This window comes from Prionailurus bengalensis, chromosome X, assembly GCF_016509475.1.
Source record: "Prionailurus bengalensis isolate Pbe53 chromosome X, Fcat_Pben_1.1_paternal_pri, whole genome shotgun sequence".
Lineage (NCBI taxonomy): Eukaryota > Metazoa > Chordata > Mammalia > Carnivora > Felidae > Prionailurus > Prionailurus bengalensis.
In genome coordinates, this window is record NC_057361.1 from 27,429,388 (window position 1) to 27,453,762 (window position 24,375).

Consider the following 24,375-nt stretch of genomic DNA (forward strand, 5'->3'; position numbering starts at 1 on the left):
TCAACCAGTCGAGTTGAATATAGGGCCATTAGTTCTAGTAAAAGTCACCGATGACCTTAGTGAGCCCTTGTTTTCATTAAAACAAGGTGGTAGCAACAGAAAACAGATTGGAGTGGGTCAAAGCATAACCGGGAGCTAAAGCATAGGAAACAGTAATGCCAATTACTTCTCTAAAACTTTTGATGGTTTCAAGCTGCCAAAAACAATTTTTTTTTATGGTAAGGGGAAACCAGCATAGCTGTATAGAAAAGATCGTATCTGAAGAAAGTTCTTTTAGAACAAGGGAGACTTCAATGTGATGGTTGGCTGAAGGGGAGACGCAAGAAAAAAAAAAAGAAATGCAAGATCCCAGAGAAGAAAAAGCAGGACAATCATTAAAAAAATATGCTGGAGAATCTGAAAGAGATCCAGTGTCTGGTTAGAAAAACTCTGTGATGCACACAAAATAGGGCTCAATATTTTTTTCCTTTCTTTCTTTCTTTCTTTCTTCCTTCCTTCCTTCCTTCCTTCCTTCCTTCCTTCCTTCCTTCCTTTCAGAGAGAGAAAGAGAGAGAGCATGAGCTGGGGAGAGTGGCAGAGGGAGAGAGAGAAAAAATCTTAAGCAGGTTCCATGCTCACTATGGAGCCCAACGTGGGGCTCAAGCTCACAACCCTGGGATCATGACCTGAGCTGAAATCGAGTCGATGTTCAACCAACTAAGCCCCCAAGCCCCCCTCCTTTCTTGTTTCTTTAAAGTGGAAAAGAGATAGGACCTAGGAATAGAGAAGCAAGGAGGGACTTCCATGTGCTACCTTGTTGCCAAAGATGGTGAATACTGGTGGTAATTTCTCAGTTTAACAGCTATTACTTATGATTATTAAAATGTAAAATGTATCATGAGGGAAGACAGGAGAATAGTGAGATATAATTTTAAGGAAGAGCATATTTCCATGTATGCACATGCATATACACGTATGTGCATGTACATATATATATGTATATATATATATGCTGAATCTTTCTTAGAACCTAGAGAGATTTTTCAGGTATCTGGGAGCTTTTAAGTTCCAGCCATGCTGAACCCCTCTGATACTGGGACCAGGCCCTCTACTCGATGAGTTCACTCCTAGCTGATTGGTAGATGTGGAAGCCCCCATATGGCTACAGACAGACAATTCAGTTAATGCTCATTTCTTGTTTAAAGAGTGATCCTGGAATAGAAATAAGGAAATGAAATCTCATGAGAGTGTCATCATAAAGTCATCAGCCAGATGGCAGTCCTTGAAATCTAGTCCTTAGAGGCTTCTGACAATAATTTGTAATATCACATCTAATATTATCTTACTGACCAATTCATATCTATTCGCAGAGATTGAAGAGAAAGAAATGAACTTGCAGAGGCCCTCATTTCTGGCTTTATATGTTAACATGGACTATACGGAATATGATCAGGAAAACAAAATATTTTCCTATGTAGGTCACAATGATGATCTGTGTTCTGACCTGAATTGTTAAACTACAGAACTGAGTTAGGAAGTAGCCTTTTCTTTTAATCATGAATAGTAGACTAATTCCTTTTGGGCACGCATGACTATTTGTGTTCATCTACATAAAATGGGAAAGCTCCTATCAAAGTCAGGGTAGAATCAAAGATTTCTCTGACCTATTAATAAACTGAACAGTAAAATACAAAACAAAATTCGTTTACTTTTGTTTTCGATGGTCTCAAAACTCTAGCTTGCCAGGGTATAATGTCAAAGTAAAGCTCTTCCAAGTTATAGTTTTTATACATTATTCAACAATTTATAACTGCACTGAAGATTTTTATTGCTTTAAATAGGCTTCCAAATGTGCAGATTTTTTGCATGAATTTCTCTATATGATTGAAAGTTTCAATGCAGGCAATACATTAGCGTTCTGTGGTAAAACCCAAACTCTGAGAAATAATGTGATCAGAATGCTTTTGGCAGAGTCCCTCCTACCTAAAAAGTCTTGTTGATAGGTACTTTGTGAAGATATGCGATACTTTTTCTCTATCGCCCAAATATCAGCATTAATAATTTCTCCTTTTAAAATGATGCTGAAAAGAGTGACAACAAAAATGAAACTGTTTATATCCTGTGATAGTTGTAGGTTTGGGGACTTTAAATGCCAACTCTAGAAAGTGGATAAATGGAAGATATCAAGTAGAAACAAGAAAATAAAATGATGGGAACCATTCTGTAAAAGAAATATCTCTTTATTTATAAGATGTGGCAATAACTCTTTTGAAGTGATTGTTAGGTTATGTGATTGTTATGTGATTGTTAGAAATGTGCCCTAAATTGCTTAGCTGAACACAGACAAAGAAATCTTTTGTGATGATGGAAATGTTCTATTTTGCACTGTCCAATAGGGAAGTCACTAGTTACACGTGGCTCTTGAGCACCTAAGGTGAAAAGGTGGCTGATGAGACGGAGAAAATGAATTTTAAATTTTATTTAACTTTAATTTACATTTAAATCCCCACCCACGGCTACCGGCTACCCCGCTGGGCCACATAAATCTATGGGAAGATGACGATGTTACTTGGCTTCTTGGTTTACCTGGGCAAGACACTGGATAAAAAGGTCAAAAGACAAGAGATCATATAAAGAGTTTTCTTGTTCTTTATCTATCTAGCACAAGGTCTGTAAGAATGTAAAATAAGAAAAACTGTAGTCAAGTAGAGCATGGCTTAATCTGTGCAGGTGACACACAAAGCATACACAGAATGCGAACTTCTAATGTAAAGGTGTCATTAGCCAGTGGAGAATCCAGCTCTCATCAAGACCTTTCCCACTGACCCGAACAGCCATCAAGCCCGAATGGCCACTGTTTTATGATCCTACGTACATATACCGCATGAATATAACGTGCATGAATATACGAGCTAAGTGAACATACCGTATTTACTCAAAGATCTGACTGGTTATCTTTCCAGGGAACTTAATGCTCTCTGGCTACAGCGTGCCAATTGATCAGTTTATTCTTTCCATCCCATTCGTGGCAGGCATTCTCTATGGGCTGACCCGACCCCAATTGTTAACCACTGGAGGTGGTTGTGTTGCACAGTTTTGGTGTGAAATTTCCTGGGAATCCCACTGCTTTCCTGATACAAGCACCGCCCTGTGTCCTTTTATTTCCTGCTGGAATGTATGTGTTCCAAGGGAGATGCCGAGAAGAACATGGAAACTTCAAGGCTGACATTGCTGAGCCACTGAGCCAGTGTCAGTCATCTGCCTACCTCTGAACCGCTCAATAAATGAGACAAATAAACCTCTGTTAGGTAAGCTACTGAACTTGAGTTTTCTGTTATTTGAAATTGAAAGCAATCCTAATGGATACATTTTTCTTCTGTGTTGAGTTACTGGCACACCAGAACACTTGTAGTTATTTTTCATTTGTTCACTTACCTATTTAATGAAAAATGTGTTGGGGATAGTTAATACGCACAAAGCTAAGTGCAAGGTGATACAGTGGACAAGCGGCCAATGTGAATATCCTCACAGAGCCAACATTCTCATAAGAGACAAAGACCAGCAAACACTTAAGTAGTGAGGTAAGCACGATAATAGGGGGCCGATGATAGGAGGCCTAAAGAGTGTGCACTTTGAGGTTGATAGTTAGAAAAGTCTTCTTGAAGGAATTGTTATTTAATATTATATATATATATATATATACACGTGTGTGTGTGTGTGTGTGTGTGTGTGTAAGTGTGTTTCAGGTCAGGAGTCAGTAGAGAAGACAGAACATAGGATGAGGAAGTGGAAAGAGCTCAGTGTTACTTAATTACATGTGGGGAACGCTGGGAGGGAAGATTGAGGAAGAGCAGAAAATTAGGCTGGGGTTTTAAGGAAACGCTGAATCACACAAGACCTTGAAATCATTTAAAGAAGTATGGACTATCTTCAAATAATAATGGATAGGCCACTAGAGGCTTTAAAAGTGGGAGGAGGGTGAGCTACATAAATATAGTGTATTTAGAAAGATCATCCTGCATTTTATGCAGAGAATGGATAGGAACTAGGAAGACTAGAAGGAGGGATACCCGTTAGGCGAATGACGTAGTCACCGAGGCCAAACGTGACAGTTGAGGAGGAGGGATAAAGAGACGTGGCTGGATTTGAAAGCTATTTCAGCAGTAAATAGCTTTGTGGTAGCTTAGCTATTGGGGTTGTAAAAGGAAGAGTCAAGCATGAGTTTTCATTTGGCAACTGAATGGGTTGTGGTAATGTTCACTGGAGAGGGATCATAGGAAGAAAAGTAGGTCACATTTGGAGAAAGGTTGGAAGAGGGCAAAAATGAGTTCAGCCTTGGGCCCATTCAGTTTGAAGTTCCGGAGGGACAGTCAAATGGAAATAAGTCACTAGGATATGTAGGTCAGAAAGTCAAAAGATCACTGTCAGCTGCAAATGATATAAAAGGATAGTCATCGATGGACTGAAACTACACAAGTGGATGAATTTTCAGAGTACATGTGAGAATGGCACAAGGAAGAACTTTGGAAGCTTCAGTAAAATTAATTTGGCAAACTTCGGATTGTGTATGGGCCAGTGGAAAATGTAGTTTGGCCGCTAACCTTCTGTTTTGACTTTACACATTGGAGAAATAAGCATATACCTTCCTTAGGTGGTAGATTTTTAGGGACCTAGTCGAAAAATATACACTGGAAGCCCCCCTCTGAAGAATCCAAAGACCTTACGAAAGTGATAAAGGACAGAGAGAGCTGCTTGGACGTTAGAGAAGCATGGGAACGTGGAGACGGGGGACTTCCAGAAAGAGTGACACAGATGGGATACACCTCCCTTGAAGCTCAAGTTTTGGACCACAAACAAGCTTTGTTTTTGGCCCCTTCTTAGCTTACACTCCCTGAACTCATCATATTAATTCCTGATGTTATTTTGCTTCCCCAAAGAGGCTACTCTTGGAGAAGCAGGCATTTCCCATTGAGATCTAACTTCTGAGTCTCTGATACCATTTGATCACATATAAATAAGCCTTCCTATGCCTAATCTGCCTTATTTAACTCAACAGATACCGGATCTGTATTTAAAACACAAAGTTCAAACCCTGCCACTGAGAGGAGGCAGTAACTTTAAGAATTTTTTTTGAATTCTCATTCCTGTATTCAAGCTCACCCTCTCTCCACCAGGGTCCTTTAGATAGGGCCCCAAATAGAACTCCCAACTTCAGATTGAAACTTCTTTTCCATGGTCATCTATCTGAACACCAACTGTCTGGAATTCAAGATGGCCTTAGGACCACCAGCATGAATCCAGTTTCTCAGGAGATTTCACTCTTTAATTCCTGATTCGATTTCAAGATTTACTTGCTTTCACAATTTCCATATATCGGTAGCTCATAGGTCCTAAGAGATTCTGCTCTTAGTTCAAAATCTGTTGGGTTTTTTTTTTCCCTCTTGATGGTGGCCTTTTCTTCTTCATAAAGGCCACCAAATTGACTTCTTCAGTAATTCATGTCATCTTCTGGGACTTACTTACCTTTCACTGTGGTGTTCCTTATCACTGTACAAGTACTATTTTTGCGCCTGTTTTCCGACACAGCTAAAAATGAGGACCCAATAATCTTTAACTTTCCATAGCATGAACAAGGTAACTCTATATTATGCAAAGGGAGTCATCATTCAACAAATATTTACCAGCTCCCCACTATATCACTTGGTCAGGACCTCAGGATGTGTCAAGTAAGAAAGATAGTCTCTGTCCTCAGGGAGTTTAGACTAATATGAAGTACAGACGTTAAACAACTAGTTATATAATTCATGTTTTTATTTAAAATTAGGATAAATGCTATTAAAAGAAAAGCACGAGGGGTTAAGAGAGTGGACAATAAAGGCACAGAACCTAGTTTGAGGGCGTAGTGTCTCTAAGAGCTGTTAATTTTCACTGACATAGAATGGGAAATGAAGTTATGAGTCATGTTACACTACATGAATTTTCCCATTGCATATGTGGAGTGGGATACAAAGATGGCACCACGGACAACTATAATTCCATCAAGAAACCCAAAGTGACTTCCTTGTCACATTAAGAATGGGGCAACATGTGCCACTGTGTAATGGAATGATATTTCTTTGGGTAGACTTCTCAAAACGTATTGATAAATGGTTCTTCTAGCTAAACATCCATATTTTGTGTTTGTCTAAACCCTTAGTTATTTCACTACCTTTGCAACGGTAGGCAAATCATTTATTTCACCAGTCTTCATGTCCCTCGTCTTTAAAATTCTAGAGGTATTAGGCAAGACTGTGAATTTAGTTGGCAACTGTCACCTTGGAGCCTCCGAAGCCCCAGTTTAGCATGAGTAGGAAAACAAAATACGCAATGGCCACCCATTGTCACCACCGCATCCATCACTATAGTCAACGATAGGTTTAGAAATAATGTAGTTCCTACCTTTTATGAATGCTTGCCCAAGAGGCATTGATGTTCTCGGTTATCATGTGTACTTTTCTCGTATCATCTGAAGAATAATCCCGGAGAAGTTTCAGGGCCAAATCATTTGCAACATCTACATTTATCTGCCACTGGCGGAGGTCTTTGGCCAACTGCTATGGATACATATGGGAAAGAAAATGAATGTCAGTTTTCTCTGCGATTTTGAGTTGCAGTTTCTCAAAATTTTTCATAAATAGCGTTTGAGTTCGCAGGTCAGAACTTGTCCGCATGTTCACTTTGAACCTACCATGTGATTTAGTCAATCGTGAACGGTATAATCCAACCCACTTTTCATGACAAAACTTTTCAAATGCGGCATCTTGAGCAATCCTCAGTGTCCGGTATTTCAATTCAGTAGCAATTGATTGGGGATCAACTGGGCTTAATTGTTTTTCTCATGGGAGAGAACAAACTATAAAAATAAGCTCTCATGTAGTTGTTGACTATGGGGCATATACCAAAATTTGAACGGAAAACAAAGCTCATGTATTTCCTTCCCTCTTCATTAACTTGTTGAATTGTTTATGTAATTAGTGCCATCTACTGGCATTCAACTACAGCTGCATACAGAAAATATTAAACATCAAAAGAATAGCACTGCATACTACTTATGAACTTTCTTGAAGGCCAAGTTTATTCATAATACTTTAATAAATATCCTACTTTAAAATTAGAGCACAATTTCAAACATAAGAATCTCGCTAAACCAAATGACCTGATTTTTTGTTTCTGTTTGACAACTGAGTATTATCAAGCTATGTATTACATCACTTAAAATACCGCACAGAAAATAAATAAGGCAATGACAGGTTTATCTAGAAGCCTATTAACGACTGCTCTAAGTGCATGGAGGAGGCTTCTAAGCATTAAGGTAATATTCAATTACTAAGATAGTTATATCAAATCCAACGTGGTAGGTAAAGCCAATGATAAATGGGCAAAGGATCATGAAAAAGACATTCAAGCAAGAGAAAGAATAAAAGATTTATATTTTTAAAATTAAATTAAAAAGCTAAAAAAATAGGGGCGCCTGGGTGGCTCAGTCGGTTGAGTGACTTAGGCTCAGGTCCTGATCTCGCGGTTCATGAGTTCAAGCCCCGCGTCGGGCTCTGTGCTGACAGCTCGGAGCCTGGAGCCTGCTTCGGATTCTGTGTCTCCCTCTCTCTCTGCCCCTCCCCTGCTCATGCGCTGTCTCTCTTTCTCTCAAAAATAAACAAATGAAAAAAAATAGAGTATTAAATCAAGATGATACAACTTGACATCAGTGAAGTTAATAAAAAAATAAAACCCAAAGCTGGAAGCACTATGGTAAAACTAGCATATCCATGTACTACTGCTGGGAACAAATATCTATCAGGACAATCTGGCGATTGATATCAAATGACATATACATGCTTACTCCCATTGACCTCGTAATTGTGCTTTTGGTATTTTCTCCTAATAAAATATTTAAAAGAAGAGAAATACATTATAGGAATAAAGAGCATCATTAACTATTACAGCATAAAAATGAGGAAATTTCAATTTTTAATGAGAGGACATTAGAATCACACAATATATCAACCCAATGTTCTAGTGTGCCAAAATCATAAGTAACAAACAAAACACAATTTCTATCTGTATTGTATTTCTTAAATCTCGAAGTCATGAACTAGGAGGAGAGCAGAGGAAACTGAAATTAACTGATGTTTCTGAAGAGCAGTCATTTTTGTTTTAATATTTGTTCTTTCATGTTGGTATGATATTTACATAATAAAAATCAAACAGTAGTAACTGTGGCAGGGTTTCAGTATATTTGGGTGGGCTCCCCTTCCTTGCAAATGTATAATGTATATATAATCTGGTATTTCTCAGTTAACTAGAATATCCTATTCTTTGTTTTAATGTTTCTTTATTTATTTTGAGAGAGAGAGAGAGAGAAAGAGAGAGCAAGGGAGGGGCTGAGAAAGAGGCAGAGAAAGAGAATCCCGAGCAGGCTCTGTGCTGTCAGTGCAGAGCCTGACAGGGGGCTCCATCTCACAAACTGTGAAATCACGACCCGAGCCGAAATGCAGAGTCAGGTGCTTAACCGACTGAGCCACCCAAGAGTCCCTAGAACATCCTATTCTTGAATCAAATGAAATAATTTCATTTGTTGCATGTAACAAATAGAACCAAAAAACAAAATGAGTACCAAGCATCTAAAGCCAACGTTACTAACTTTCGCTATGAAAGGAAAAAGGGAGAGAGTTTTTAAAGGCACACAGTACAGTTCCTGTACAACACAGCAATTAAAGTTTATCCTGGCGAAAAGTCTGCCTTCCCTTATATACTCATTTTACCCAGCCCTGTGGCTCCAATTTTCCACTTTTTGGATCCTCACGCTATTCAAAAACCTTTCTAAGGTGAAACATACACTTCTAAGGCTTTCCTTTTCTAGAAATATCCTAGGGTATAAGATTACCTTTCTGTCCCTTCTCCTCCTTACTTAAGCCAAGCCTTCAGTGTTAAAGTAATGTGTACTGTAAGCAGCCCTTTTTATCCATAGGGTGGCATTTGAATTTTGAAAAAGAGCTTAGTATCTATTATTTATTAAATCCCTAATTGGTAGCATAAGAATTCACAAAACTGAAACCAATAACTTGGTCACCTTTTTCCAAGTTAATTCCTTTTAACGAATACCTTTCTCTGTTAGAGAAATACGATCAACCAACATCAGAGCATATGTGTATACATTTAGGAATAAAAAATATAAATTAAAATTTTAATAAATGTAAGTAATATCATTTATTTTACCGAAGAAAGATAAATAATTTTGGAAGCCACCTCTCACTCATGGGCTGCTGCTTGAAAAGTCTAGATTAAGAAGGATATACACTTTTTGGTCTTAATCTATAGATCATAAAAACTGCCTAGAAGTTTAAGTTGAAAGGTATGCTAGCATTTTCCAAACTCTTGAAGGAAATATACAGCTCAAGTTACAGACTTCATAGTCAAGAGGTAAAAGAGTGAGGCTTGATTTCAAAACAGAGCTTTGTGATAAACTTTAATTCTTGAAAGACAAAAAAGCACAAGCCACATACTTTTCTTCAAATTTGTAGTCACCATGATATTCAGATTTTCATACAGAAGGAAAGCCCTCACCCTCACTGAATGCTGCCCAGGTTTTGAGAGGATGTAGGATTAAAAAAGAAAATCCCACTGACCTTGAGTAACATTGACAGGGCAAAGGCCCTTATCTAAACCCTAAGGTTCTCAACTTCAGCATTCTTGTCTCCCTTCTCACAGCATTCACCGGAACACAATGCTTCCCTTCCTCCTAGGGTCATATGTTGACCGCTCTGGGCTTTAACCAAGTGTCCTTCAAGCTAGGAACAATGACCTTGACCAGTTTTGCCTACTACCGTGAAATTTACTACTGGGATAACTCCAGACCACACAAGGAGCGTAAATTCAAAAACACAATAGAATTCACACACACGTCTTCTTATTTCTGAATTCCATTTGCAATGGTATACCCTACGGGGAATTGTTTGTACGGTGATCACAGTGTGTGAAGAAATTTGAAATACTGTGAACACTAGCCTATGAAAAAAGATGATTTTTGTGGGTCCATATATATATATATGTGCGTGTGTGTTTTCTGTGAAGAATATAAAAGGCTACATTCCCAAAAGATTGTGTCCCCAACCAGGGAAGAAATATTTCATATTCAAAGCCAATATGGTGTTGCTGTAACACGTGCTTGGTATTTTATGTGCTGTATTTTAGGCAGGAAAATGATTGTAAACTATGGGACAACCAGAATTAATTTCAAGAATTTTGAGTATTAAAACTTTCTAATTTTAATATTTGTCTTCCCTTATTTTCTGTTCGTAAGAATTCTTTTCAGGGTATTGACCCTATGCCGGAGAAAACAACAGAGGAAGAGAGAGAGCAGTGACAAGTTTGGGCCTGCTGGGTTTGAATCCTGGCTTGACCACTTCCTAGTTATGTGCCCGATGGGAAAGTGTATTATCCTCTCTATGCCTCAGTTTCCTCCTTTTTAAAGTGGGGAGAGTAACAGTATTTACCTAGAAAGAGTATCATGAGGGTTAATTTAGAAAATGCAGGGAGAGCCTTCGGAATGGCGTCTGGCGTCTGGCGTATCCAAAGCGTTAACTAAACATTAGCTAGAATAATCGTGCCGATTGCTATCACTGTTACGACTCTTTCTATTGCTGCTGCTGCTGCTACTACTCTCGTCCTACGAATTGTACTGTTCCTAATGAACCGCACTCTGTTGACCACAGGGCAAGCCTCTACCGAATGCAGAGTAAGAGCCTCGCTGTTTCCCCGACATTGTCTATGATGCTATAGCTCTAAAACGCTCCCTTTAATTTAGAAGAGAAATGCAAATACATAGACCTATCATTAAAAAAATTAAGGGTGAGTAGTGTTTAAGTTCTCTTATAAAATGTGTTTGGGGATAGTCCCCTACCAATGAAATTAACATTTGTTCCAGGTGAGCTAGAGTTTAAAAATTTTAATGACTGACTCCAAGGAGCTTCACGAATGAAAGGCAACAGCAGAGTAATGAAAAGGCATCTTCCCAGGGAGTCTTATTTGGCCGTTGTTTGGCTGTTTGATCTTAAGAAAGTCATTAACCTTCTGAGTCCCAGTTTTGTTGTGTGTAAAATAGGATGGAGTGACTGATTCCGCCTATGCCTCAGGTTTGTCATGAGGCCAAACTCAAAATAAAACTGCTTGGAAAATTGTGAAATAGCATCCTAATATAGTTACGGAGAAAAAAGCGCTAATAGGGGGTTTCTCTTCTTCTTTTGCCTAGGATACTGTGTTGGCATACGTGAACTAAGAAATTCATTTGAAAAAATCGAGTTCTGTGAGCTAACAGGGAAGAGCTGATTAGCTCTTAGATCCGTTCTCTGGCAATCTCCCACTCTACCCAGCGTTACAGATGAATCAAGCCCCTTATAAGGGGGACCAGGGTTTTTCCCAGGATTCCGTGCTAGTTGGTTTCCAGGTGCGTTAGGACAGTGAGAGGCCTTGGTAGGACATGCAAGAACAGGAGGAAAGAAGGGTGAAACTAAAGTATATCTCCCCTTCTCTCTGTGTGGGCAGGGTCTTCTTCGTGACTCCATTTCCTAAGGGACAGCCCTTCTCCCTGTAGTGTCACTACCTGCCGTGCAGCCCCCACAGCGGTTGAGTTAGTACCGGATGCTTCTGGTCTGGACTTTGGTAACACTTGTTGGCCTTCAGCCCTCGAGGTGGCAATAGCTTCCCGATACTGCCAACCTCCGGGACTCGGGTCCTCTGCTACTCCATTAGCCATGGAACCTGTCATCTGTATTAACTTTCCTCTGAAATATCTCAGGTGGTTTCCAGACTTAACCCTGATGATACAAACTGGAGGACATTTCACAGCAAATGACCCTGCCTCCCCAGAGAGAAGGGGATCACACAATGTAACGTAACAAGCACACATTTCATTAAATACGGACGACATCTTGTATCCTTCTCTTCAGTCTCAGAGGAACAGGTGACTCTTGTACTCTGGTAAGCTGATTCCTCCGTCAGAAGAGTAAACTACTCTGGGCTCTTTCTCCACACACTCTTTGTGTCTTTTCAATCTCTCATCTCCCCGTAGGGTCTTCCTTCATAGCCTTCAACCATGCGTCCCCCCCCCCCGCCCCCATCTTTAACCAATGGCAACAAAACTTGCTCTCTATCATTGTCTTTCCCTCCACCATTAAGCTCCTTAGAAGGCAAATGTTCAGTCATGGCCTCACCTGGATTACATTCCTTCGACTCTACAACTCATCAGAATCAGTCTTTTGCCAACATCACCCCTCAAAAAATATTCTGACACGACATGAGTATAAATTGGATTGGTGATCCCAATTCTTTACCCCACCCTGTGGCCGTGCCCTTTGCTATTTAACTTTTTAATTTCCCACTACAAAATTCCCTTGACATTGAGCTTGGCCTGATGACTTGTTTTGCCTAATCCTAATGGGGTAACAATAGAAGTGATACAGAGGCTTGAAATGTGCTCCTGCAGTGGGGCTAGCCCTTATGCATTTCTGCCATCACCAAGAGATACACATGCCCCGGGCTAGCCTGACTGTCCCTGGAGAAGGATGAGTGACACATGGAGGGAGCCACCCCAGTCAACCTGCAGCACGAAGCAGTGCCACCCCAGCCAAGCCGTCAACTCTTGAAAAAAATTAAATGCTTATTGTGTGCCAATGGCATTTTGAAGTTTTTTTTGTTACACAGAACGTTTGCAAAAATAGTTAACTGATTCAGTCACCAAGGGCCAACATCTGTGGAAAGTCTTAGGTCCTCATGTAATGTAAAATGAACAAATCAGGAAACTACAGATGCTGGCGAGGATGTGGAGAAATGGGAACCGTCTTGCACCGTTGGTGGGAATGCAAACTGGTGCAGCCACTCTGGAAAACAGTGTGGAGGTTCCTCCAAAAATTAAAAATAGAACTACTCTATGACCCAGCAGTTGCACTGCTAGGAATTTACCCAAGGGATACAGGAATGCTGATGCAGAGGGGCACTTGTACCCCAATGTTTATAGCAGCGCTTTCAACAATAGCCAAAGTATGGAAAGAGCCTAAATGTCCATCAACTGACGAATGGATAAAGATGTGGTTTATATATACAATGACATACTACTTGGCAATGAGAAAGAATAAAATCCTGCCATTTGCAGCAATGTGGATGGAATTGGAGGGTATTATGCTGAGTGAAATAAGTCAGAGAAAGACAGATCTTGAGAAACAGAAGACCATGGGGGAGGGGGAAGGGGAAAATTTTTTCTCAGAGAGAGAGGGAGGCAAACCATAAACTTAAATACTGAGAACAAACTGAGGGTGGATGGGGGGTGGGGGAGAGCGGAAAGTGGGTGATGGGCATGGAGGAGGGCACCTGTCGGGTTGAGCACTGGGTGTTGTATGGAAGCCATTTTGACCATAAATTATATTTAAAAAAAACACAATATATGTGCAGCAACTAGTGCTGTTGCTGAGTCTCTTCTGGAGGTTCCATCCTTTCTTAGCCCCGTCTCTATGAGTCTCCTCCATAATCTCTTATGGCTTAAGTTATTCTTTTTCTATCTTTCTCTTACATGTTGATGTCCTCCAAGGTTCTGTCGTTAGCCCAACCTTCCCCACCCACACATACTGACCCTTCAGTGGAAGAGAAGGCAGGGAGCACGCGCGCAGAGCGGTTTTATCACAATTTTCCTTTACAGCAAGTCATCTACCTCCGCTGTCACTGCCTGCATTTAGGCTGTCACCATTTCTCACTTGGATTCTCCGACCACCTTTATACTGACTCACTTCCTCCACTCTCAAACCAGCCCCTCCACCCGGGGAAACAGCTGCTCAAGTGATATTTTTGAAATGCAAATGGAACCATGTTACTACTCTGGCTCCCTGTTGCCTACAAGACAAAGTCCAAACCTCTCTCCTTAGATTACTAGGCGCTCAAATCTAGAACCCGCACCTGTGCATCCACTCTCATCTTTTGTTAACTCCTTTCCGTTTCCTTTCCTCTGACCCAATCCCATCATTGCTCATATGATAATCCAAAACCTCCGAAAGGTTCAGTGACTTGCTGAAGGTGACAAAGCCAATCAGTGAAAGAGGCGTCCCCAAAATGCAGGTTTCTCGACTCCAATATTCAGGGTTCAATCTAGTTAAAGAAGATATGCTTCCATATAGAGGGATTTAAGGCAAATGATTGGGTTTATTATAATTGAACACTGAAGAATATACAATAGTCTCCTTGGTGATTATAGCATGATTGGAAAATTATTGTGTATAATAACATAAGACATTGCCAAACAAAGACAGCAGAAAAAAACAGAGATTTGGTTTATTCAAAAAAATCACTAAACAATTTAGTCCTAAGTATGAATTAATATTCCACAAATCTTTATTGGGAAAAAGAAACACTCTTGCTTGCTTGTGTGAATTAAAATGACCTACAAAACCTCTTTATGGATTTATAATAGAAATGTTAAAATATCTGTAAGGAAGCTATTTCAAAAGTAAAGCCTCTCACCATTAACTTCAAGATTCATCTATTAAACCTCTGACATTACCAACTCTGTTTCAGAAGGTAACAGTCTATACAGGGGATACTATTTAAGAAAATGGCCCTAATTTTCCAGCTTACTGGAAATGATTAATCTTTTCAATAGCTTTGAGGACTACATACCAAAGTTGTTACTTTTTTGTCCTTTCAACAATGACTACAAGCTGAGAGCAGGCTAGTAAATGTGTTATCGGCCAACCCATTAGAGTTCCATTATTTTCTGTCTTACATGGCTTCATGTAATGAATTTTCATAATTAAACTAATGGCATACAATTTATTTTCCTCCCTCTTTACTTTCAGGCCCCATTTCTCTTCTGGCTTCTTTGGAATAAGTTTTATACGAAATGAAGGGAGGAGAGCCCTGCAAGGTACTTCATTACCTTAATTTCATTATGACATTTTAGAAAGCATTCTCTTTATCTGGGCTCTCTCTTTAATTTGCTGACTTTATTAAAAGGCTTAAGTAGTGTTGTAATTAAGAAATCACCCAGCCTCTCCAGGCATCTAAGAGAAGTCTGGTTGAGAGGGTATGGAAATGGTCGGGTAGAAATGACTCCAGAGAGAATGGCAGAGGACAGATCCTCAGAAAGTGGCATTTGTCTTGGCTATTTTTCCAACCCCGTGAGCCTCCTGTGGTAGAAGACGTTATTTTCCACGAACGATCGGGGCCTTATCATGCCACGTGCACCCCCATTGAGTCAAGGATGGCTATGTAACTGATTTTGACTACTTGTAACTTACAGGCAGAAGTTGTATGAACCGATGGCATCATTCATGTTCCCTGCCTCCTGAATCATGGAAGTATGTATCAAGACTCCGCTGTTATCAGCTTTGGTCCCTGCGTGAGTAAGCTAAGTAGAACCCTCTTGTGAATCCACAATGGACACGTAACATGAGCAAAATATAAACTTTGTGTTAAGCCTCTAGACATGGATCTTGCTACTGTAGTACGACTTAGACCATCCTGACAGATACACCTAGTCAGGTACAACCCTATCTCCAGAAGGGCAATTCTATTATAGCTACATAATCTGGGGCCAGGGTCAGGGATAGAGTAAGCTAGTATAATAACTCATACAGAATAGGTTCTGTTGCTAATACATGGTGAGAAACTATGTTTCCAAAGCAGTTTATAAACTGGAAGAATCAAGAAAAGATCTGGATCTTAATGACACGTAGGCATACCTCTTGAAAGCAACTTGGAGAAATAATTCGCGTAGCATGAAATCTACCCATTTTCAGTGTATAATTTAGTGGTTTTTAGTATATTCAACGAATTAGGAAGCCATCACCACAATCTAATTTTGGCACATTTTCTTCAAACCCAGAAGAAACCCTGCACCCATTAATAGTCACTTTCCACTGCCCATTCTCTCTCTCCCCTAGCCTTTACTAGACACTTCACACAAACGGACTCAAACGATATGTGATCTTTTGTGATTGGCTTCTTTCGCCTAGCATTGTGTTTCTCAGGTTCATCCACGTTATAGCAGGTACCAGTACTGTATTAATTTTTATCGCCAAATAGTATTCCATTGCTGGGTATACCACACTTAAAAAAAAAACATTCATTAGTTGACAAACATGTGAGGCTTCTCCACTTCTTGGCTATTACCAATAACTCTGCTACCAATATCTGTATAAAGGTTTGGGGGCCATGTATGTTTTTATTTCTCCTGGATACACACCGGAGTATGGCACTGTCAGGTCAGAGAGTAATTTCGTGTCAATGCCAAACGTTTTCCCAAAGTTGTACCATTTTCCACTCCCAACAGCAATGGATGAGGTTACAGTCACGCCACATTCTTGTCAACACTCATTGTTGTCTTTTTTATTTTAATCATCCGAGTGAGTATGAAGTGGTATCTCGTGGTTTTCATTTGAATTTTCCTAACGACCGATGGTGTTGACAATCTTTTCATGGGCTTATTGGCCATTTGTACCTCCTCTTTGAAGAAGAGTCTATTAAAATCCTTTGTTGCTTCATAATCGGGTTGTATTTTTGCTCTGGTTGAGTTCTGAAGTTCTGTATATATTCTGGACATAAGTCCCATATTTGGTATTTGCAAATATTTTCTCCCATTCTGTGGGCTGTCTTTTCACTTTCTTCATGACAATGTTTGCAGCACAAGTTTTTAATTTTGATGAAGTTCAACTTACATATGTTTTCTTTTGTCACTCTTGCTTTTGGTATCATGTATATATAAGAAAACATTACCTAACTTATCGTACTCCTATGTTATCTTGTAAGATTTTTAAATCTTATATTTTGCCCTATGATAATCCATTTTTGAGTGAATTTGTGTGTATGGTGTCAGGTCGGGTCAAACTTCATTATGTGGATACAAATATTTAATAATCCAAGCACAAGGTTTTAAAAAGACTATTCTTTTCCCATCTTAACAATCTTAACAAGTCTTAACAATGGTGAAAAATCAATTGACCTGAAATGCAAAGATTTACATCTAGACTTTCAATGTTATTCCATCGATCTATGTGCCATATTCTTGTCAGTTCCATATTGTCTTGATGACGGTAGCTTTGTAGGAAGTTTCGAAATTGGGAATTGTGAGTCCTCTAACTTTGTTGTCTTCTCAAGGCTGTTTTGGCTATTCTTTGTCCCTTGCATTTCAGTATATATTTTAGGAGCCACTTGACTATTTCTGCAGAAAGTCCAGCTAGAATTTTGATGCGGTTCGCGTGAAGTCTGCAGATCAATTTGAGGATGTTGCTATCTTAACAATATTAAGTCTTTTGATCCGGAAACATGGGATATTTTTTCCATTTATTTAGATCTTCCTTAATTTCATTCCACAGTGCTTTGTAGTTGGCAGTAGACAGGTCTTGGGTTTCTTTTATCCCTAAGTGTTTTATTTTTTGATGCTATTGTAAATGGAGTGTTTTCTGAATTTCATTTTTTAGGTTATTCACTGCTTATGTACAGAAAAATAACTGATTTATGTTATTTTTGACCTTGCAATTTTGACCTTGGAGGTTATTTTGACCTTGCAATCTGCAAACTTGCTGAATTTATTAGTTCTAACATTCTTTTAGTATATTCCTTGGGATTTTCTGTATATAAGATCATGTCATCTGCAAATAGATTGCTTTACTTTTTCCTTTCCAAACCAGAAGACTTTTATCTATTTTTCTTGCCCAGTTTCCCTGGCCTGAACTTGTAGCATAGTGGTAAATAGAAATGGTTAGAGCAGCCATCCTTACCCTGTTCGTGATCACAGGCGAAAGCATTCATTCTCTTTACTATGATGCTAGTTGTAGGTTTTTCTTAGATGCCCTTTATTAGGCTGAAGCATTTTCCTTCTGTATTAGTTTCCTAGGACTTCCAAGACAGAGTATCACAAACTGGGTGGCTTAAAATGATGAAACGTATTGTCTCACAGTTCTGGAGGATAGATCCAAACTAAGGTATCAGCAGACTATGCTCCATCTAAAACCTATAAGGAAGAATCCTTCCCTGCCTCTTCCAGCTTCTGGTGGTGCCAGTCAATCCTTGGTATTCCTTGACTTACAGCTGCCACACTCTAATCTCTGCCTTTGTTGTCACGCAGTGTTTGCTCTGTTGTCAGTGTCTTTACATGACATTCTTCTCTCTGTGTATGCCTCTTTTCCTCCTTTTATAAAGACACCGGCCATATGTGGTTAAGAACCCAGCCTACTCTAGTATGACCTCATCTGAACTTGATCACATCTGCAATGACCTGATTTCCAAATACGGACACACTCATAAGTACCAGGGGTTGGGTCTTCCACACATCTTTTTAAGGAGACACTATTCAACCTACAACACCTTCTGTTTCTAATTTGTTGAGTGTGTGTGTGTGCGTGTGTGTGTGTGTGTGTGTGTGTGCGTGCGTTTTCACGAAAGGGTTTTGGACTTTGTCAAATGCGTTTTCTACAACTATTAAGATGACCATGTGGGTTTTGCCCTTTATTCTACTGATATGATACATTACAGACAGCCCCAACTTATGATGGTTTGACTTATGACTTTTTAAAACTTTTATAATGATGTGAAAGTGACAGATACTCAGTGGAAAGCATACTTTGAATTTTCTATTTTGATCTTTTCCCAGACCAGCGACATGCAGTATGATACTCTCTCCTGACACTGGGCGGTGGCAGTGAACTGCAGCTCCCAATCAGCCACGTTATCATGAGGGGGAGCAAGCGATGCACTTATGACCTTTCTGTACCCATATAACCGCTCTGTTTTTCACTCTCAGTACGGTAGTCGATAACTTACATGAGATATGCAACACTTTATATTATAAAATACGTATATTATAAAATACGCTTTGTGTTACGTGGTTTTGCCTAACTGTTGGCTAATGTAAATGCTCTGAGCATGTTTAAGGTGGGCTAGCTAAACTGTGATGGTTGGTAGGTAAGGTGTATTGAATGCATTTTTGGTTTATAATATTTACAACTTAGGACGGGTTTGTTGAGACAATCCCGTTGTAAGTCAAGGAAAATCTGTACGTTGATTCAATTTTGTATGTTAAACTAATTTTGCATGCCTGGAATACATTTCACTTGATTATGGTATACAGTCCTTTTAATATGGTGCTTTATTAGGTTTGAGAGTATTTTTTCTTAAGGCTTTTTGAGTCTCTATTCATGAGGTATATTGGTTTGTAGTTTTTTTCTGGTGATATTTTCAGCTGGGAAGTATTCCTTTCTCTTCTAATTTTTGGAAGAGCTTGTGAAAAGCTGGTGTTAGTTCATCTTGGGGGCACCTGAGTGGCCCAGTCAGTTAAGTGTCCAACTCTTGGATTCAATTCAGGTCCTGATCCCAGGGATGTGGGATTGAGCCTTGCACCCAGCATGGATTCTCTCTCTCCCTCCGCCCCTCTCCCCTGCTCACGCTTTCTTTCTTTCTAAAAAAAAAAAAAAAAAAATTAAAACAAAATAAATATTTGGTAAAGTTCACCAGTGAAGCCATCTGGTCTTGGGTCTTTTTTTGGGAAAATTTTAAAATGATCAATTCAATTTCTTTATTTGTTATAGGTGTATTCATATTTCTTATATCTTCCATTCATAACATCCTCTTATAATCCTTTTTATTTCTATACGTTTGGTAGGATTGTATCCTCCTTCACCTCTACGGTGAGTAATTTGAGCCTTCTCTCTCTTCTCTCTTAGCCCAGTTAAAGGGTTGTCAAAATTGTTGATCTTTTCAATAACTAACTTTTAATTTTCTTGATTTTCCCTCATTTTTCTTTTCTTTATTTCCTTGATTTCACTCTAATCTTTATTACTTCCTTCCTTCTGCTTGCTTTAGGTTCAATTTTCTTTTTCTAGTTTCTTAAGGTAGAAGATTGGGTTACTTATTTGAGATCTTTCTTCTTTTTTAACTGAGGTATTTATAGCGATAAATTTCACTCTCAAATTTCATTAGTTGCACCTCACAAGTTTCAGTGTGTTGTGTTTTTATTTACATTCATTTTAAAGTATTTTTGCATTTCCTTAGTGATTTATTTTTTGACCCATTGGTTATTTGAGAATGTACTGTATCATTTTCTCATATCGGCGTATTTCCCAAATTTGCTTTTATTGATTTTTAATTTTATTTACTTATGGCTAGAGGACCTACATTATGTGATTATAATCCTTTTAAATGTATTGAGACTTCTTTTGTGACCTAGTGTATCATCTATCCTACAGAATGTTCCATGTGCAATTGAAAAGAATGTATACTCTGTTATTACTGAGTGGGATGGTCTACAGAAGAGTGCTAGGTCTTGCTAATTCACGGGGTCTTTCTAAGTCTACTATTTCCTTGTTGATCTACTGCTCAGTCTATCCATTACTCAAAGTAGGAGACTGAAGCCTTTGTTTTTGGTGAATTGTTTATTTCTCCCCTCAATTCTGTCAGATTTACTTCCTGTATTTTTAATTATTTTCCTCCTCTCTTTTCCTTGGTGTGGATTATTGCCGTCGACCTGTCTTCAAGTTCACTGACTCTTCTGACAGCTCAACTCTGAGGTTAAGCCGCTCCAGTAAGAATTTCAATCATTACACTCTTACACTCCAGAATCTCTATTTGATTCCTGTTTGTAATTTGTATTCATTTATTGATATTTTCTATTTGGCAAGATGTGCATGTAGCTTTCTAGATATCCCAGGAAAATGTCAGAGTTTTTCAAGGACCTCTGGGGACATCTCATTCCCCAGATCTGCCTTTTCAGTTTTTCTCTAGACCATGATTATCTCAACTGGTATCACAGTCTCAGGCAGTTACAATTTAAACAATGTTGCTGGTTGTTTTGGAGAAACACTCTGAGGATAGGGCTTTTTCTGGGGAGTTAGTGCAAAGTCAGGCCAAATAATGACAAGGCCTTGTGTACAGGTTTGTTCTAGGGAGCCGCAAGACAGGCCAAATAGTAATAAAGCTCTGAGAATTAAAGGGGTCTTTCTGATGAAGTCCATTCCCGGTCTTTCCTCTCTGGTGGCCCTAAGGCTGCTGATTCTCAAAGCTACGATGCAGCTGGGAGAAAGTGATGGCAATGAGCCAAGTTAAAAAGCCTCAAACCCTGCTTTTCTTACTGAAGTTCAGCAGTTTATATAATGTTGTGAACCTTTGCTTAATTTCCAGAGTTCAGAGAAGGCGATTTTGACCATTTTTGCAATTTGTTGCTTTTACGGAGGAGTGAGTTTACACAGTGGGTACAGTATATTTTCAAGCATGATAGAAGTTAAACTACGAAAAGGAAACAAGGCAAAACATGGTGTAATCAGAACATAATGCTATTCAAGTCTGGGGGGCTCTGCATTAAATATTTATATGGTATAGCGGTACCTGGGGACACTAGCCCATTACTTCCTCTGCTCTGTCAGTGATGTACGAAGCACTCTGGTTGTACGCTTTGAAAAGTTTAATAGCTTCCTACATACTTTGGGAGGAAAAGTACTATCAGGTTATTGATTCTTTCTCCTTAATCACGTGGAAGCTTTAGGAGAGAACAAAAGGGAATAAAGAAAATGCGTGAAACCACGGCAGGTCCCAGCAAGAAGATTTCTGATATTTTTGCATTACAGTATCAGAAATCCAAACCTCCAGCTACCAGGGTTAATCAATTTGCTGATTTAATTTTGTGCACGTCAAAAAGTAAATAAAACATGTGGAAAAAGGCTTCAGCTTCCACTACTGTGCGTATCCTTATGGCAGGTTAGGATATTGTCTAATACCGCCCATTCCCCCCCAAATAATTAAAACTACAATGTTCTACTTCCATATTTGAAAAAGCTCTCCACTGGTTTCTTTCCTAGTAAAATAATTGGAGACCTTCAAAGAGCTACTGTATTCGCTATATATAATAAGGACAACTTTTTAAAGTAGTTACACGATTACAGTGTATCTATGTTTCAAGTTCCCTAAAGAACGTCTTCAAAACATCTATTTTGCAGCCTTGGAAATGTTTATTTACTAATTTGATAAATTATTGGATTTTTCGCCTCAGATAGTTTTAAGTATTATAGAGCCAAATCAGCTAGGCTCAAACAAGATTTCACTTCTCTATTGAATTCATGTACTCTTAGCCAAGCACAAAACAGCTAATGCCGTCACATTTGAAAAGCTTTTATGCTGAATTTGACACAAAAGCAATCACAAAGCAGACAAAAAAGGAATTTCTCTTTCAAAAGCTGAAAGGGGAAAAAATAAATGAAAACTCTGAGCCTGGGTAAATCTCTCTTGACACTGGAAAAGAAAGCTTAAAATCACCAAGAGATCATTTTTCCAAAGAATTCATTGCCACGTTTGGACCGATCTTCATAGTCCCATGATGACCACTGCTAGCAGTTTTAGGTGCCAATGTCACACCATCTTACTGCTTATGAAAGTTAAATGGCAGCATCTCTCATAGGATTCTGTTATAGCTTATTGGAAGGGAGTTTGATTAGAATGGAAATCCTGTATGATTTTCCCTGACATCTGTCTTTCCCTCTCAAAAAAACATTATTGTTTTATTAGGGCCATGGAGAAGGTCAAATGAAGCCAGGTGGTTAACAAAATCAACTACTAACTCCCATTATGTTTTTGTTTCCAAAAAGTTGCGGGATATACCGGAGAGAAATTATACGTATACCACGGGCATCTCTTAACCACCTGCTGACTACTTATTGACATGATGGGCTATCTACAGCTTGTTCTTTGGACAAATCTAGACTGTCCTGTTGCTGTCTCCTTCCAGCCACGCCATGCTTTCAAGATGGACTTTCCCCAGATGTTATCTCAGATTTCATTCCTATTCTATTTGTCTCCACTACTTTTTTTTTTTAACCCAGAGGACGAGGCTGCCTGAATGTCCAATCGGTAAGGAAGTGGTTAAGGATGGGCCTTAATGAGATAGTGAAAATAATTTAAAATGATAATTATTAAACGCTATATAGAGAAATACATATAAATATTCATACAGTGATACCAAGGTTGAAATCAGAATTCCAAATTTTGTCCACATTACAGGACAATTAAGATATGTAGACAATAAATGGCAGAGATTAGGGGCCAAGATGAGCAATTATGAATCATCAAAATATCAGAATGGTAGACGAATTTTTCTTTAGTTCAGGTATGGCGACGGGCTTAAATTTTCAGAGTAGAATCCTACTAGGGCTTGCCTTTGAAACCGCTGCATTGTGACAGTGAGGGTTGCTGCAAGGGAGGCTGCCTGCTTCAATCACAGCTCTCCACCTCTGTAGCCACAGCCTGATGACTGCCTCACCAGGCTCACCAGCTCGCTTCTGATCTTAGGCACATAGACTCCGAAAGGGTTTATGGAGCGAGGAGATCCTGCTCAAATTATCCAATGCCTCTTTATGTCTATTTTCACCCTCTCTTCATAAAAGGCGATTGTAAGTGATAAGCCAACTATTACCACTCAGTAGTGATAACATATTAGACATCAGGGCCAGATCTCCATTTTATATGCTTCCTGACGTTTAAATGTTTTTTATTGTTTATTCCTTTCTTGAGAGAGAGACACACACACAGAATGAGTGGGCGAGGGGCAGAGAGAGAGAAGGAGACATAGAATCCGAAGGAGGCTCCAGGCTCTGAGCTGTCAGCACAGAGCCCGACGTGGGGCTTGAACTCATGAACCATGAGATGACGACCTGAGCTGAGGTCAGACACTTAACTGACTGAGCCACCTGGGCAGCCCTATGTTCTCTGACTTTTAGAAGAATTAAAAATTGTAGTTCCATTAAAAAAGGGGATATACTTTGCAATTGTCTTTTTAGCTTTTCATAGTAAAACAGAATATGAAAACCTGTTCCCTGTATACTATTTTCATTATTTTCATTTTCTGCCTGTTGGCTGATACGATCTTATTGGTCAACTCATAATGACAGGTGTCTCCCTTTCTGATCTTTACAGTGTCTTCTTGATTTGTCTTAGCCACATAGAAGACCATGGGTAGAAGAGAACATATGTGAGGTCATCTACAAGAGTAAGTGCTATGCATTCACATCCTAACTCTGTGATTTTGAAGAGGAGTTTCTGAACTTCTCTGGCCTTCAATTTTCCCACCTGTAAATAGGGAACAATACTAGTTTCCATGGAAGGTTCTTGAGATGGTGAAATGAGCCAATATATGTGAAGTGATTAGCACAATTTTTGACAAAGAGCAAGTACTAGCCAAATGTTAGTATTAGCACTTGAATTACTTTTAGCTTTAGCATATGTCATTTACGAAATGGATGGGAAAATTACAGCTTTGGTCATCTTTATATAATGAACTTACACTGAAATTATATATAATTAATTAATTAATTTATTTATTTATTTTTAATGTTTTAT

The 24,375-nt window shown here is 39.0% G+C and overlaps 1 protein-coding gene across 8 annotated transcripts in view; it reads right to left on the reverse strand.

Moving 5' to 3' along the window:
* Positions 1-24,375, reverse strand: part of DMD (dystrophin) — a 2,018,590-nt gene that overhangs the window by 510,451 nt on the left and 1,483,764 nt on the right. For all 8 annotated transcript variants that reach the window (XM_043570319.1, XM_043570321.1, XM_043570317.1 and 5 more), the window contains one exon: positions 6,418-6,572. In XM_043570319.1, the coding sequence (XP_043426254.1) occupies positions 6,418-6,572 (155 nt within the window). The remainder of the gene's footprint in view (positions 1-6,417; positions 6,573-24,375) is intronic.